This window comes from Epinephelus fuscoguttatus, linkage group LG19, assembly GCF_011397635.1.
Source record: "Epinephelus fuscoguttatus linkage group LG19, E.fuscoguttatus.final_Chr_v1".
NCBI classification, from domain to species: domain Eukaryota; kingdom Metazoa; phylum Chordata; class Actinopteri; order Perciformes; family Serranidae; genus Epinephelus; species Epinephelus fuscoguttatus.
The window spans coordinates 27,434,830-27,451,169 of record NC_064770.1 but is presented as its reverse complement, the minus strand read 5'-3'; the positions used below and the strand labels follow the sequence as shown (position 1 = coordinate 27,451,169).

Sequence of the window (16,340 nt, the reverse complement as noted above, 5' to 3'; positions counted from 1 at the left end):
TTAACAAGTGTCTTTTTGGACAAATCCAGTGTTATTTTCTCCTTGACACTTGGCCACTGCTCTATTTGCTCTCTGATTGTGTCAACTGCGTATTTTTCTCCTGCAGGATGAGGCTGTTCAGCAGAGAGTGAAGGCTCTGTGAAGATGACTGTGTTCAGGTCTTCACTGTGTTCTTATCCTGTGAGATTTAAGTTTGTATATCAACTTTAAAATGAACAGTTTCATTTATTTGTCTTCACAGAAATGCATGAAATAATGGGATAAATGCCTACTGTATATTCGTTGAAAAAGATTTCCTAACCCCTTCAAATCAATGAGGTATCGTGAAGCTTTGGCGACCCCTAGTGGAGGACAGGACCCCCAGGTTGGGAGCCACTGCCATCAGGAACTACTTCATGCCTCAGTTTAGTTTTGTATAGTGTTAGATTTTCCAGTGTTATTGCAGTATCGCTGTATCACATTATATTGTGTAATACTGTGTTAATCACCTTCAATGGGCTGCATTCCAACACAGTCTACTCATGGACTAGAGGTAATGAAATCAAAGGAAACTAGTGACGCACTTCAGTAATGTCATTTATTGTGGTTTCAGCTGAGCAGCAGTACTGTAACACAATGTGTCATTATCAAGCAGTTTCAGACATAGACATACTGTTGGAACAACATACACATAAGAACAGCATTCATAATCAGTAGTCTTAAATCGTTACACCTTTGAACCAATTTAGCCCAGGTTTAACCTACACATGTCCTCTGATCTGCTAATCACTGGATTCATCATTACTGAGAGACTACAACACCAAAAATGACCAACTATAACAACAAAACATACTAGCATAGATGATGCAAAAAACTGAAATGCATAGTGAGTATGACACAGCTTAGTAATACTTTATTCAGCAAGGTAAGACTGACCAATAGCAGAGACTATATGTATTAGGTTGTGCTAGCTGTCCTTTAAGCCAGATAATGTCAGCTGTCTGAGCACTTTAATGGACAGAAGTAAGAATCTTTGGCTTCAATCACCAAGGATATTACAACTCTTTATTTGTGCTCTGGCAACTAATATAAAATCTACGGCAAGAGATTTAGGCTACACTTTTCATTCTCAACTGAACTTTGAACCACATGTCAATAATCTCATTGAATCCTGCCACTTTCACCTACGAAATATCATCAAAATCAACTGTCTTTTCCTGACCTACAAAAGCGTATTCATGCTTTTGTATTTTCTCGCGACTACTGGAACTCACTGTTTACATGCCTCAGGAAATCTTCAGTAGCTCAGCTTCAACTAGTGCAGAACGCTGCAGCTCGTATTTTAACTAGGACAAATCATACGTCACATATCACCCCAACGTTAACGCCTGTTAACTTCAGAACTGATTTTAAGATCATTTTATTAACTTTTAAAGCTCAGCATGAGTGCTGAGTTATACAGCTGAGCTTCTGACTACCTGTGCTCCAAGTCGTGACCTGAGATCCTCGAGCCTGCCCTAACTAGTCGTCCCTAGATTGCGGTTGGTAACTAAAGGTGACCGGGCCTTTGCCATCAAGGCCCCGAAGCTCTGGAATTCTCTGCCTGAGGGGATTAGGCTGGCTAGCACATTACCTGTTTTTAAATCATAGCTTAAAACATATTTTTAAATGCCTGATATTGTATTACATGCATGCATTTTATGTTGCAGACTGACTTTTTTCTCGCTGTGATTAGGTGACGTCTGTCTGTAAAGTAAGATTTGTCAGCAGTATGGAGGTCTACTGGTCGTTGACAAAGTCTTCTCCTGAGTTAATGATGCGTCTCAGTGCGCTCAGTATCAGTGTATCAGTGTCATCGTCTGTGTCGATCTCTGAGTGGTAGTTCTTCACAGGAAAGATGGAGTACTCTGGAATACCCAGCACCACACTCAGTTCCTCCATCTAAATATGAACATTCAACATTTAAGGAATGACAGCAAAGAGCTGATCAAAGGAGATTTTTGTGTAATGCAATGTAAAACAGAATTATATTCCAACTTGAATAACAACTCTCTACAAGGTCAATCACCAAGATAAACTTACCTTATTCTTCAGGTACTTGCTCTTATACACGTTCTTTATGTCTTTTTTGACCTCTGGACAGACTTTGTCAATTTTGGTGAGAATAGCCACTTCAGGAATTCCTGCCGATACAGAGCAGAATCCAGTTTAATCAAGATAATGTTTGTCAGGTTATTGGATTAAATTTATGAAACCCAATAACTAACCCTATAACTCTTACCCATGTCTCTGGCTGCCAGTCTGACATCCCTCATCTTTACCACATGTTCATCACTCACGATTCTTGATGTGTCAGCAGAGACGACACAAACCAGAACATGAACTTGGTCCTTCAGGGTGGGGTCTTTGTTGTAGTCTGGATCATTCTCTGATATTTTAGTGAGAGGATTGAACTGGAAAAGAATGTGAAATTAAATTTTACAAAATGACCTTTGCATGTAAATAGTTTATACTTTATGATTTTTGTAAAAAAAAATTGTTAGTGCTAAACAGATCTCAAAGCTGGATTGATTTACTGAAATATATCCAACAGAGTTGAATGAATTCAGTATATTTTACAGTGTATCCATCTTTAATGTGTCCCATCATGGCCAGTTTGATGTCTTCCACAGAAACTCCTCTGCTGGTATCCTTATCAAGGCCCATGATGTCAGTGAAGGCAAAAGGGTAAAACGTCCCTGGTCCTCCTTTTTGGATTTTGTAACTTTTGTACTGTAAAACAGAAAAGTGCAGTTATAAGGACAACAGTGCCACCTATTGAGTGATGGCGATATAGCAGTTTGTGTTTTGCTCATCAGTTTCATCACAACTAGTTGCATCACTGCTCATCTGTGTGGTTCAATTATCATAGCAGGTGCATATAAAAAATTCAGTGAGTCATACTTTTATGGTGAAGCTGTGGTGAGAGATTGCATCTGCCAAAGCCCGACCAGTGATTCTGCCTTGTAAAGCACTGTCAACAGAGTTGATGAAGCTGGACTTGCCAGAACCAGAGGGTCCATGAAGCAGAATTCTGAGCTGTTGGACCTCATCGTTATGAGGCTGATAATCCTTCACAACCTGCAGGTCTCTGTCTTTGTCACTGTTCAATGAAGAAAAGGTTACATTTTAGATTTACTTGTTTAAATCAGTTTGTGTAAACATATGGTTTCATGGGGCTGCTGCATTGTTGTTATAGACACTGGTGACATTCATCTTCAACATTAGTGAGTCTGACAACAAAATCAAAAGAACATAGCAAGAGGCAGTTTCAACAAATGAGTGTGCTCAGTGTTGGTTTTTGAAATTAGTAGAAAAGTCATAAAACCAGAGGAACCAAAACATTAAAGAAACCACTCACCCCCATGGTATGTTCCTCCATGGTTCATCAAAAGCTGACAAGTAAAATGCAAATGTAAAGTTGTTGTAAGGAGTCACATTTAAAGGAACTTTTAAAATAAATGAAGAATCTGTTATTTCTATTTTTATCCACGTATTTAAACAATGTTCTGTAATAATTTGAGTGTCTTACTGGGAGAAGGTGGGGGGGGTTCAGTTTTGAAGAATATACTTCCCATGGCTACAACAAGATATAAAGGCAACATGTAAACAAGAAACATTATTAACGCATATTACTTAATACCAAAGCAAATGTCATGCTCTGCATGAGCAAAGTATTCAGTCTTTATGGTTATTTTTAATCAAATTCAATTGAAAAGCTGAAAATATACAGTAAGTTAAGAAGTGAAAGTGAAAGTAAACAGGTTAACAAAATAAACTGACAAAATGCCTGTAAACAAAAGATTTACAGGCATTTTTCACTTTAACCTGATCAAACTAAAGACAGAAATTGAAAATCAAATAGACCCACTCCATGAATTTACTGATACAGTACTGATATTAAACCATTATAAGAGTTCGACCTCAAAATGACTGCACTCTCTAGTATTTTCTTGTTCTTTCTTCAACTTGTCCATCCTAAGAAAACGTATCTAACATATAAATATCATAAAACAATCTTACCTCAGCTGTTCTGCCCGAGGAAGGAAGTGGTGATGGTTTCCCTCAATTAATGCTCCTGAAATTGAGAAATAAAGCTTTTTATATGGTATTCCAAGTTCCTTTTTATGTCTTTGACAAATGATCTGACAACAGAACCACAGTCTCTTGTAGACAAACTAAAATAGTTAATGATCATGAGTTAATGTTCCTAAGTGAATCGCAAAAACATGGTTGGTGTATAAGCCTACCTCTGGGTGTGGTTGTTGATGCCGTGATGATGATGTTTGGTGTGACCTTTCATTGATGCGCATCATTTCAGGTCACACAGCTTCGAATGTATGTCCTTTCGGTTTCCTTTTGGGTCATGTGATCTGAAACAGTTTTATCTCATGGCATTCCAGTAACAGGCATGTGGGGGCTTTGTGGGTGTGTCAGACCTTGATATGCAGCCTCACATGACCCAAGTAATATGGTTTAATTTTTAAAAGCTGGAAAGTCCCTCCAGAATGCCCAGCCCCCACACAAAGGTTTCAGCAGCTCCTGGACACCAATGGATCCAATGAAAAGCTTTGGAGATGCTGAGGTGACTCTCTCTTGTGCAGATGTCTGTTCTGGTTTCTCCAAGGGCAAATTCACAGCACCTGCTGCAGTACCATGGCAGCAGACTGCCTACCTGAACTGCAGACACTGCTGCATATTTTCTCCATCACCTGACAAGCCCCACCCTGTGACTGAGTTTGGGAAACATGCACATGGATAAAGCACCAGGTTGTGCTCTCTCTCTCTCATATAAGCCAGTGGATCTCCACAGACCCCCGTGTTACAAGGCCCAACTTTACAGCAGGAATAAATATATTTACAGCCTGGTAGAAAAACACTTTTGCTCTCCATAGCTAATTTTTCTCCTCTTCATGACAGCTATAGGGAGTGAACTTACAACTTACCTGTTTACATTTAATTAAAGCTTAAAGTTAATGGCTGGTTTGAGTGACAGGCTGTCTGCCAATAGTGTCCTCTGCTTCCCAGTCAGATCCACCCCAGCTCCTCCACAGGGCCAGCCCCTCACCCAAATATGGTCACTTCTGACTCCAATAAAAAACAAATTGGAGACGGCCAAAATGTCGAATTCAAGGCTTAAGAATCCACAAACCAGTCTACAAACCAATGGGTGGAGTCACAGTAGCTATGTTCATTATGTAAACAGTCTATGTTATGAACTAGTTGGAATGAAACGAAGGAAACAAATGAGAAATTTTATTATGTTTGTTATTTATTGTGGTTTTACCTGAACAGCAGTACTGTAGCACAATCCTTCAGTATAGAGCAGGTCCAAACACTGAAACAGAAATCACTGTTGGAACTAAAGATATATGTAGCTAGTCGTCTAAAAACAAAGTCTATGCCCAGTTTTACCCGAGACGTTTAGCTTTTTTTTTTTTACCCTTTTAACACCAGAAATTACCACCTGCATCAACAAGGCATAACCAACTACTTTATGATTCTAAACTCTAAATGCATATCCTCCCAAGACCCAAACTTTTGTTTGTATGTATTCTTTATTTCTCCAGCCACTCTGGATTAGTAGGACCTGATAAATATAGTCCCAATTTCAAACGACAGTAAAGTCCCACTGTCCTGCCATCTTGTTTATTATGGATTAGTGTATTGTGCTCTTACTACCACTAGATGGCACAAAGTGTCAATGTACAAGGACAACAGGCCTAAGTTAAGCAGCCTGAAGTATACAGTCCAGTAAACCCAAAATGTAATGTCCTCATATGAGGACTCAGGGTCTCAGGAGGATATTGAGAGTGATCCAAGCCTGCTTTATGCACATCTAGGTGTTAACTGCCTCAGGTTGATGCACAGCCTATTTATACTTTATCCAGCAAGGTAGAAGCGACACAACATACCATATAGCAGATACTGTATGCATTACATGCATGTAAATACAAGCCCTTGATGTCATTCCTGTTTGCAAATGGACTTTTTCCACAGTGTGATAAAGCCTCAGCAGTATGGAGGTCTACAGAAATGATGGACTTCAGAGAGCGTAAAAAAAATGTGTTCACATTTGGTTCCTGAAAATATACTGATTTCATATTTAATTTGTTTTAACATGGCAGACTCATGGGAACCCTTTATCCTGATGCTTAATGTAGCTTTAGCCTTTAATACATTTCATTTTCATCAATAAACATCTCCAGTTGCAATAAAATTCCTACAGAATTTTTATGTCTTTACTTGTCACCATAATGCAGTGGTCCCGAACCTTTTATCTGAGGGGAACTTGACAAAGTGACATATTTAATCTGACTAAGTAGCAGATTTTATGGATATCTTATATTCCGTGCAGAACAGCTGATATAATGTAAAAGTATAGCACAAATAGTGAACGCAGTAACTGCAGGAAGTTTGTGTAAAACAAGCAGGTTGGATCAATTTTAAGCAGATTATTTCCTGTGAATATTTCATCAGAGATGAGTTTTCCTGATAGTTTTTGGAAACATTTCCTTTGATTCTCTGTCTTTTTAAACAAACATATATATTTAACAGGTGTCTTTTTGGACAAATCCAGTGTTATTTTCTCCCTGACACTTGGCCACTGCTCTATTTGCTCTTTGATTGTGTCAACTGCATATTTTTCTTCTGCAGGATGAGGCTGTTCAACAGAGAGTGAAGGCTCTGTGAAGATGACTGTGTTCAGGTCTTCACTGTGTTCTTATCCTGTGAGATTTAAGTTTATATATCAACTTTAAAATGAACAGTTTCATTTATTTGTCTTCACAGAAATGCATGAAATAATGGGATAAATGCCTACTGTATATTCTTTTAAAAAGATTTCCTACACCCCTTCAAATCAATGAGGTATCGTGAAGCTTTGGCGACCCGTAGTGGAGGACAGGACCCCCAGGTTGGGAGCCACTGCCATAAGGGACTACTTCATGCCTCAGTTTAGTTTTGTATAGTGTTAGATTTTCCAGTGTTATTGCAGTATCGCTGTATTGTATAATACTGTGTTAATCACCTTCAATGGGCTGCATTCCAACACCGTCTACTCATGGACTAGAGGTAATGAAATCAAAGGGAACTAGTGACGCACTTCAGTAATGTCATTTATTGTGGTTTCAGCTGAGCAGCAGTACTGTAACACAATGTGTCATTATCAAGCAGTTTCAGACATAGACATACTGTTGGAACAACATACACATAACAACAACATTCATAATCAGTAGTCTTAAAATGTTACACCTTTGAACCAACTTGGCCCGGGTTTAACCTAGACATGTCCTCTGATCTGCTAATCACTGGATTCATGATTACTGAGAGACTACAACACCAAAAATGACCAACTATAACAACAAAACATACTAGCATGGATGATGCAAAAAACTGAAATGCATAGTGAGTATGACACAGCTTAGTAATACTTTATTCAGCAAGGTAAGACTGACCAATAGCAGAGACTATATGTATTAGGTTGTGCTAGCTGTCCTTTAAGCCAGATAATGTCAGCTGTCTGAGCACTTTAATGGACAGAAGTAAGAATCTTTGGCTTCAATCACCAAGGATATTACAACTCTTTATTTGTGCTCTGGCAACTAATATAAAATCTACGGCAAGAGATTTAGGCTACACTTTTCATTCTCAACTGAACTTTGAACCACATGTCAATAATCTCATTGAATCCTGCCACTTTCACCTACGAAATATCATCAAAATCAACTGTCTTTTCCTGACCTACAAAAGCGTATTCATGCTTTTGTATTTTCTCGCGACTACTGGAACTCACTGTTTACATGCCTCAGGAAATCTTCAGTAGCTCAGCTTCAACTAGTGCAGAACGCTGCAGCTCGTATTTTAACTAGGACAAATCATACGTCACATATCACCCCAACGTTAACGCCTGTTAACTTCAGAACTGATTTTAAGATCATTTTATTAACTTTTAAAGCTCAGCATGAGTGCTGAGTTATACAGCTGAGCTTCTGACTACCTATGCTCCAAGTCGTGACCTGAGATCCTCGAGCCTGCCCTAACTAGTTGTCCCTAGATTGCGGTTGGTAACTAAAGGTGACCAGGCCTTTGCCATCGAGGCCCCGAAGCTCTGGAATTCTCTGCCTGAGGGGATTAGGCTGGCTAGCACATTACCTGTTTTTAACTTATTTTTAAATGCCTGATATTGTATTACATGCATGCATTTTATGTTGCAGACTGACTTTTTTCTCGCTGTGATTAGGTGACATCTGTCTGTAAAGTAAGATTTGTCAGCAGTATGGAGGTCTACTGGTCGTTGACAAAGTCTTCTCCTGAGTTAATGATGCGTCTCAGTGCGCTCAGTATCAGTGTATCAGTGTCATCGTCTGTGTCGATCTCTGAGTGGTAGTTCTTCACAGGAAAGATGCAGTACAGTGGAATAGCCAGCAACACACTCAGTTCCTCCATCTAAATATGAACATTCAACATTTAAGGAATGACAGCAAAGAGCTGATCAAAGGAGATTTTTGTGTAATGTAAAACAGACTTATATTCCAACTTGAATAACAACTCTCTACAAAGTCAATGACCAAGAGAAACTTACCTGTTTCTTCAGGTACTTGCTCTTATACACGTTCTTTATGTCTTTTTTGACCTCTGGACAGGCTCTGTCAATTTTGGTGAGAATGGCCACTTGGGGAATTCCTGCCGATACAGAGCAGAATCCAGTTTAATCAAGATAATGTTTGTCAGGTTATTGGATTAAACTTATGAAACCAAATAACTAACCCTATAACTCTTACCCATGTCTCTGGCTGCCAGTCTGACTTCCCTCATCTTTACCACATGTTCATCACTCAGGATGTTTGATGTGTCAGCAGAGATGACATAAACCAGAACATGAACTTGGTCTTTCAGAGTGGGGTCTCTGTTGTAGTAATTATCATCCTCCGTTATTTTAGAGAGAGGATTGAACTGGAAAAAAATGTGAAATTAAATTAAATTTAAAAATGACCTTTGCATGTAAATAGTTTCTACTTCATGATTTTTGTAAAAAATGTGAGTGCTAAACAGATCTCAAAGCTGGATTGATTTACTGAAATATATACAGCAGAGTTTAATGAATTCAGTATATTTTACAGTGTATCCATCTTTAATGTGTCCCATCATGGCCAGTTTGATGTCTTCCACATTTGCTCCTTTATTGGTTTCCCTATCAAGGCCCATGATGTCAGTGAAGGCAAAAGGGTAAAACGTCCCTGGTCCTCCTTTTTGGATTTTGTAACTTTTGTACTGTAAAACAGAAAAGTGCAGTTATAAGGACAACAGTGCCACCTATTGAGTTATGGCCATATAGCAGTTTGTGTCTTGCTCATCAGTTTCATCACAACTAGTTGCATCACTGCTGCTCGTCTGATCTGTACACTGCAATGCATAAAAAGTAATACAGGCTTCCCTACATGCTAGAAAACTTTCTGCACACTGATGCCCACTGAACACAGCTGGTGCCCTTTTAATTTTTTGGCCCTGCCCCTCAGACAGCTTCAGTCCCCTAGTGACTGCAGTTGTCATTGCAGGTGCATGCAAGAGTTGTTCAAGTTTTACAGTGCTTGAAATACATGACCTTGATTAAACCACATTCAAAAGTGATTCATACTTTTTGGGTGAAGCTGTCGTGAGTGATTGCATCTACCAAAGCCCGACCAGTGATTCTGCCTTGTGAAACACTGTCAACAGAGTTGATGAAGCTGGACTTGCCAGAACCAGAGGGTCCATAAAGCAGAATTCTGAGCTGTTGGACCTCATCGTTATGAGGCTGATAATCCTTCACAACCTGCAGGTCTCTGTCTTTGTCACTGTTCAAGAAAGAAAAGGTTACATTTTTAGATTTACTTGTTTAAATCAGTTTTGTGTAAACATATGGTTTTATGTGGTTGCTGCATTGTTGCCATTGACACTGATGACATTAAACTACCATGTTAGTGAGTCTGACAAGAAACACAAAACAACATAACAAAAGGCAGTTTCAAAAAATGAGTGTGCTCAGTGTTGGTTTCTGAAATTAGCAGAAAAGTGATTAAATCAGAGGAACCACGAGAAAACAGTAAAGAAATCACTCACCCCCATGGTATTTTCCTCCATGGTTCATCAAAAGCTGACAAGTAAAATGCAAATGTAAAGTTTTTATCCACATGTGTTTAAACAATGTTCTGTAATAATTTGAGTGTCTTACTGGGAGAAGGTGGGCGGGGTTTATCAGGTTCGTTTCCCATGGCTACAACAAGATATAAAGGCAACACGTGAACAAGAAACATTATTAAACCTTGATACTTAAAATCAAACAAATTGTTAAAGGAATTTTAAGACAAATGAAGAATCTGTTATTTCTGTCTTTATCTGCATTTGTTTAAACAATGTTCTGTAATAATTTGAGTGTCTTACTGAGAGAAGGTGGGGGGGGTTCATTTTTGGAGAAAAACATTCCCATGGCTACAACAAGATATAAAGGCAACATGTGAACAATTATTAAAGTGTATTACTTAAAAGCAAAGCAAGGAACTTTTGAGACCCAATCTTTATGAATATTTCTTTATAAGTTCAAACTCAATGTGCTGCATGAGCAAAGTATTCAGTCTTTGATTATTTTTAATCAGATTCATTTGAAAAGCAGAAATAAGAAGAGAAAGGGAAAGTAAACAGATAAACTAACAAAAAACCTGACAAAATGCCTGTAAACAAAAGATTTACAGGCATTTTTCACTTTAACCTGATCAAACTAAAGACATACATTTAAAATCAAATAGACCCACTCCATGAATTTACTGATACAGTACTGATGTTAAACCATTATAAGAGTTCGACCTCAAAATGACTGCACTCTCTAGTATTTTCTTGTTCTTTCTTCAACTTGTCCATCCTAAGAAAACGTATCTAACATATAAATATCATAAAACAATCTTACCTCAGCTGTTCTGCCCGAGGAAGGAAGTGGTGATGGTTTACCTCAATGAATGCTCCTGAAATTGAGAAATAAAGCTTTTTATATGGTATTCCAAGTTCCTTTTTATGTCTTTGACAAATGATCTGACAACAGAACCACAGTCTCTTGTAGACAAACTAAAATAGTTACTGATCATGAGTTAATGTTCCTAAGTGAATCGCAAAAAGATGGTTGGTGTATAGGCCTACCTCTGGGTGTGGTTGTTGATGCCGGTTTGGTGTGATACTGATGCGCATTGTCTCAGGCCACACAGCTTTGAATGAACATCCTTTCGGTTTCCTTTGGGTCATGTGATCTGAAACAACTTGAGCTCCTGGCAGTCCAGTAACAGGCATATAGGAGTTATGTTACACCAGCTCAGTGGCTTAGTGGTAGAGTGTCTGCTCTGAGTGTGGAAGGTTGTGGGTTCAATCCCTGGCTGGGTCATACCAAAGGCTATTGCTATTGCTATTGTTTTACCTCCTACTCAACATCACGGGTTGGAATTCAGAGGTTAGATCACCACATGATTCCCGAGCGCGGCACCGCTGCTGCTCACCGCTCCCTCAGGGGATGGGTCAAATGCAGACAACAAATTTCACACACTCAGGTGTGTGACAATCAGTGGAACTGTACTTTACTTTATGTGCATTGCACTGCTGATCTTTCAAACAGGGGAAGCTCACTTAAAGTTTACATCATAAAATGTGTCATATTGTAGAGAGGCAGTAACTTATAAAAGCAACATTTAACTGAAGCCGTTTTTCAACCACACTCATGCCACAGAACCACAGCAAAACACACCTCACAGATTTTCACATGGGTTTAACACCTGAACTGTGTACAAACGGTGAAAATGAGCTATATGGCTTATGGAAATAAGGAACTTTCCAAAGCGCTGTCTGTTACAATGGGGTTCAGCCTTCTAGACATTTCCTCCAATCATCATGCATACACCGAGCGTCCTCTCCCACCTACCGCTCCTTTAGGTCCCAGGGAAGCTGAGCCTCCCTGGAAGTGATGATTTTGTCGCATTTATCCAATGACCGTCTCGCTTTGCTGCGTGAAGAAAACCTGCTCAGCGCTGTCTCATAGGAATGCTTGGAGGCTCCGCGTCCTATGGCAAGCCGTTTTAACATTTAATTGCTAGGCTGGAAATATATATTGCAGATATCCTTAATTCAATTCTTCCTATTCAAAAATAACATTTCAGATACCCACAACTACATTTTACTAAAAAAAAGTGACAAATGACGTCACTTTTCCCATGCTTGTGTAGGCTATGGGGTTTCTCATTACAGATAGTCATAATTAAGTTACAGATATCCACAGCTCACATTGCAGATATCTACATCAGAATTACGACTAACCCTAATCGCAGTTAGAGATATCTACAACATATTGTCGGCAAGTCGCAATTCCAGTTCGAGATATCTTCAACCCCCCCTTGATTCAAGATATTTAAAAATACAATTTAGATATCTTAAATTGAGTTTTACCTAGTCAGAATAACACTGTAGATATCTTGAAGTGGAATTATGAACAGTCAAAATTATGTTGTATATATCTCTACAATTAGGGATAGTCGTGATTTAATTGCAGATAGCCTATCTAATCAAGTTATTGATATCTTGAAAAGAATTCTGAAAAGAGATATCTCAAATCGGTGATATCTTTAACTCTCATTCTGCCTAGTCAAAATGTAATTGCAGATATCTTGAATCAGAGTTTTGACTAGGCAAAATGAGGCTTGCTATTCAATGAATCAAACCCATTCAAATCATCAACCACTGCAACCATATTTCTCCAGCCTAGCTATGAAATGCTAAAACCACGGCTTACCATATGCCATATAAACCATGTGGTTTGCCGCCATGTCGGAGCAGCCGGAAGCTGTAGCTGGAGTTTTTGACAGGGTTTTTAACGCTGCAGCCCATGCAGGACAGGAGCTGTCGGCGAGAAATGCAGAGGGTTTACTGCTTTTCTTCTGCTAACACTGTTCAATTGCATTGTTTACTGAGCCAATATCCAATGGAAAGCTGGCCATAATGAGCAACGAATGGGATGCCTGGCATGATCAACGTCTTGAACAACAATTCTGAGTCATCATATTTATGTTTGAGATATCTTTAACTTTCATTCTGCCTAATTGAAACTGAATTACAGATATCTCTAACTGTCGTTTTGACTGGTCAGAATGAAGTTATAGATATCCTGAATGAAAATTCTTACTAGTCACAATGTAATCACGACTAGTCAAAATGAAGTTGTTGATATCTATAATGTTAATTCTGGATAGTCAAGCTTAGCTATTAAATGTTAAAACGGCTTGCCATAGACATGACCCAAGTAACACTGTTGAAGTTTTAAAAGCTGGAAAGTCCCTCCAGAATGCCCAGCCCCCACACAAAGGTTTCAGCAGCTCCTGGACACCAATGGATCCAATGAAAAGCTTTGGAGATGCTGAGGTGACTGTCTCTTGTGCAGATGTCTGTTCTGGTTTCTCCAAGAGCAAATTCACAGCACCTGCTGCAGTACCATGGCAGCAGACTGCCTACCTGAACTGCAGACACTGCTGCATATTTTCTCCATCACCTGACAAGCCCCAACCTGTGACTGAGTTTGGGAAACATGCACATGGATAAAGCACCAGGTCGTGCTCTCTCTCTCTCATATAAGCCAGTGGATCTCCACAGACCCCCGTGTTACAAGGCCCAACTTTACAGCAGGAATAAATATATTTACAGCCTGGTAGAAAAACTAATTTTTCTCCTCTTCATGACAGCTATCGGGAGTGAACTTACAACTTACCTGTTTACATTTAATTAAAGCTTAAAGTTAATGGCTGGTTTGAGTGACAGGCTGTCTGCCAATAGTGTCCTCTGCTTCCCAGTCAGATCCACCCCAGCTCCTCCACAGGGCCAGCCCCTCACCCAAATATGGTCACTTCTGACTCCAACAAAAAACAAGTTGGACACGGCCAAAATGTCGAATTCAAGGCTTAAAAATCCACAAACCAGTCTACAAACCAATGGGTGGAGTCACAGTAGCTATGTTCATTATGTATACAGTCTATGGTATGGACTAGTTGGAATGAAACGAAGGAAACTAATGACAAATTTTACTATGTTTGTTATTTATTGTGGTTTTACCTGAACAGCAGTGCTGTAGCACAATCCTTCAGTATAGAGCAGGTCCAAACACTCAAACAGAAATCACTGTCGGAACTAAAGATATATGTAGCTAGTCGTCTAAAAACAAAGTCTATGCCCAGTTTTACCCGAGACGTTTAGCTTTCTTTTGACCTGTTTAACACCAGAGATTACCACCTGCATCAACAAAGCATAACCAACTACTTTATGATTCTAAAGTCTAAATGCATATTGAGAGTGATCCAAGCCTGCTTTATGCACATCTAGGTGTTAACTGCCTCAGGTTGATGCACAGCCCATTTATACTTTATCCGGCAAGGTAGAAGCGACACAACATACCATATAGCAGATACTATATGCATTACATGCATGTAAATACAAGCCCTTTATGTCATTCCTGTTTACAAATGGACTTTTTCCACAGTGTGATAAAGCCTCAGCAGTATGGAGGTCTACAGAAATGATGGACTTCAGAGAGCGTAAAAAAAATGTGTTCACATTTGGTTCCTGACAATACACTGATTTCATATTTAATTTGTTTTAACATGGCAGACTCATGGGAACCCTTTATCCTGATGCTTAATGTGGCTTTAGCCTTTAATACATTTCATTTTCATCAATAAACATCTCCAGTTGCAATAAAATTCCTACAGAATTTTTATGTCTTTACTTGTCACCATAATGCAGTGGTCCCGAACCTTTTATTTGAGGAGAACTTGACAAAGTGACATATTTAATCTGACTAAGTAGCAGATTTTATGGATATCTTATATTCAGTGCAGAACAGCTGATATAATGTAAAAGTATAGCACAAATAGTGAACGCAGTAACTGCAGGAAGTTTGTGTAAAACGAGCAGGTTAGATCAATTTTAAGCAGATTATTTCCTGTGAATATTTCATCAGAGATAAGTTTTCCTGATAGTTTTTGGAAACATTTTCTTTGATTCTCTGTCTTTTTAAACAAACATATATATTTAACAAGTGTCTTTTTGGACAAATCCAGTGTTATTTTCTCCCTGACACTTGGCCACTGCTCTATTTGCTCTCTGATTGTGTCAACTGCGTATTTTTCTCCTGCAGGATGAGGCTGTTCAGCAGAGAGTGAAGGCTCTGTGAAGATGATTGTGTTCAGGTCTTCACTGTGTTCTTATCCTGTGAGATTTAAGTTTATATATCAACTTTAAAATGAACAGTTTCATTTATTTGTCTTCACAGAAATGCATGACATGATGAGATAAATGCCTACTGTATATTCTTTTAAAAAGATTTCCTACACCCCTTCAAATCAATGAGGTATCGTGAAGCTTTGGCGACCCCTAGTGGAGGACAGGACCCCCATGTTGGGAGCCACTGCCATAAGGGACTACTTCATGCCTCAGTTTAGTTTTGTATAGTGTTAGATTTTCCAGTGTTATTGCAGTATCGCTGTATCACATTATATTGTGTAATACTGTGTTAATCACCTTCAATGGGCTGCATTACAACACCGTCTACTCATGGACTAGAGGTAATGAAATCAAAGGAAACTAGTGACGCACTTCAGTAATGTCATTTATTGTGGTTTCAGCTGAGCAGCAGTACTGTAACACAATGTGTCATTATCAAGCAGTTTCAGACATAGACATACTGTTGGAACAACATACACATAAGAACAGCATTCATAATCAGTAGTCTTAAATCGTTACACCTTTGAACCAATTTAGCCCAGGTTTAACCTACACATGTCCTCTGATCTGCTAATCACTGGATTCATGATTACTGAGAGACTACAACACCAAAAAATTACCAACTATAACAACAAAACATACTAGCATAGATGATGCAAAAACTGAAATGCATAGTGAGTATGACACAGCTTAGTAATACTTTATTCAGCAAGGTAAGACTGACCAATAGCAGAGACTATATGTATTAGGTTGTGCTAGCTGTCCTTTCCAGATAATGTCAGCTGTCTGAACACTTTAATGGACAGAAGTAAGAATCTTTGGCTTCAATCACCAAGGATATTACAACTCTTTATTTGTGCTCTGGCAACTAATATAAAATCTACGGCAAGAGATTTAGGCTACACTTTTCATTCTCAACTGAACTTTGAACCACATGTCAATAACCTCATTGAATCCTGCCACTTTCATCTACGAAATATCATCAAAATCAACTGTCTTTTCCTGACCTACAAAAGTGTATTCATGCTTTTGTATTTTCTCGC

General features: G+C 38.8%; 2 protein-coding genes across 5 annotated transcripts in view; both read right to left on the bottom strand.

The window, feature by feature from the left end:
* LOC125879468 (interferon-induced protein 44-like) overlaps positions 1-12,160 on the bottom strand; it is a 29,972-nt gene extending 17,812 nt beyond the window's left edge. The window contains exon 1 of one of the 2 annotated variants that reach the window (XM_049561370.1): positions 11,783-12,160. The gene's annotated coding sequence lies outside the window, so the exon portion shown is untranslated. Of the gene's footprint in view, positions 1-4,041; positions 4,185-11,782 lie in introns of those variants that run through there. The other variant, XM_049561371.1, reaches the window with a different exon arrangement.
* Positions 569-11,593, bottom strand: LOC125879466 (interferon-induced protein 44-like). 3 transcript variants are annotated; one of them, XR_007447942.1, is made up of 11 exons: positions 11,188-11,588; positions 10,961-11,015; positions 10,441-10,488; positions 10,232-10,273; positions 10,120-10,153; positions 9,656-9,854; positions 9,139-9,291; positions 8,802-8,973; positions 8,603-8,703; positions 8,173-8,466; positions 569-1,612 (listed from the first exon to the last, which is right to left on the bottom strand). XR_007447942.1 is itself a non-coding variant. In XM_049561366.1 (10 exons), exons 3-10 carry the CDS (start codon positions 10,484-10,486, stop codon positions 1,759-1,761), a joined length of 909 nt encoding a protein of 302 aa, XP_049417323.1. In that variant the 5' UTR covers positions 10,487-10,488; positions 10,961-11,015; positions 11,188-11,593; the 3' UTR covers positions 569-1,758. The 3 variants fall into 3 exon arrangements, 2 of the variants coding, with proteins under 2 accessions (XP_049417323.1, XP_049417322.1); XM_049561366.1 differs by lacking the exon at positions 8,173-8,466 and having other exon boundaries at positions 569-1,920; positions 11,188-11,593; XM_049561365.1 differs by lacking the exon at positions 569-1,612 and having other exon boundaries at positions 7,148-8,466.
* Positions 12,161-16,340: the final 4,180 nt, after the last annotated feature.

Coding starts and splice junctions, on each gene's coding strand:
- LOC125879466 (XM_049561366.1), bottom strand. CDS start 10,486: ATGGGAATGTTTTTCTCCAAAAATGAACCCCCCCCACCTTCTCTCA. Junction 10,274..10,440: donor ACCCCCCCCACCTTCTCTCA/GTAAGACACTCA, acceptor ATCTTGTTGTAG/CCATGGGAAACGAACCTGAT. Junction 9,855..10,119: donor TGGAGGAAAATACCATGGGG/GTGAGTGATTTC, acceptor TTTCTTGAACAG/TGACAAAGACAGAGACCTGC.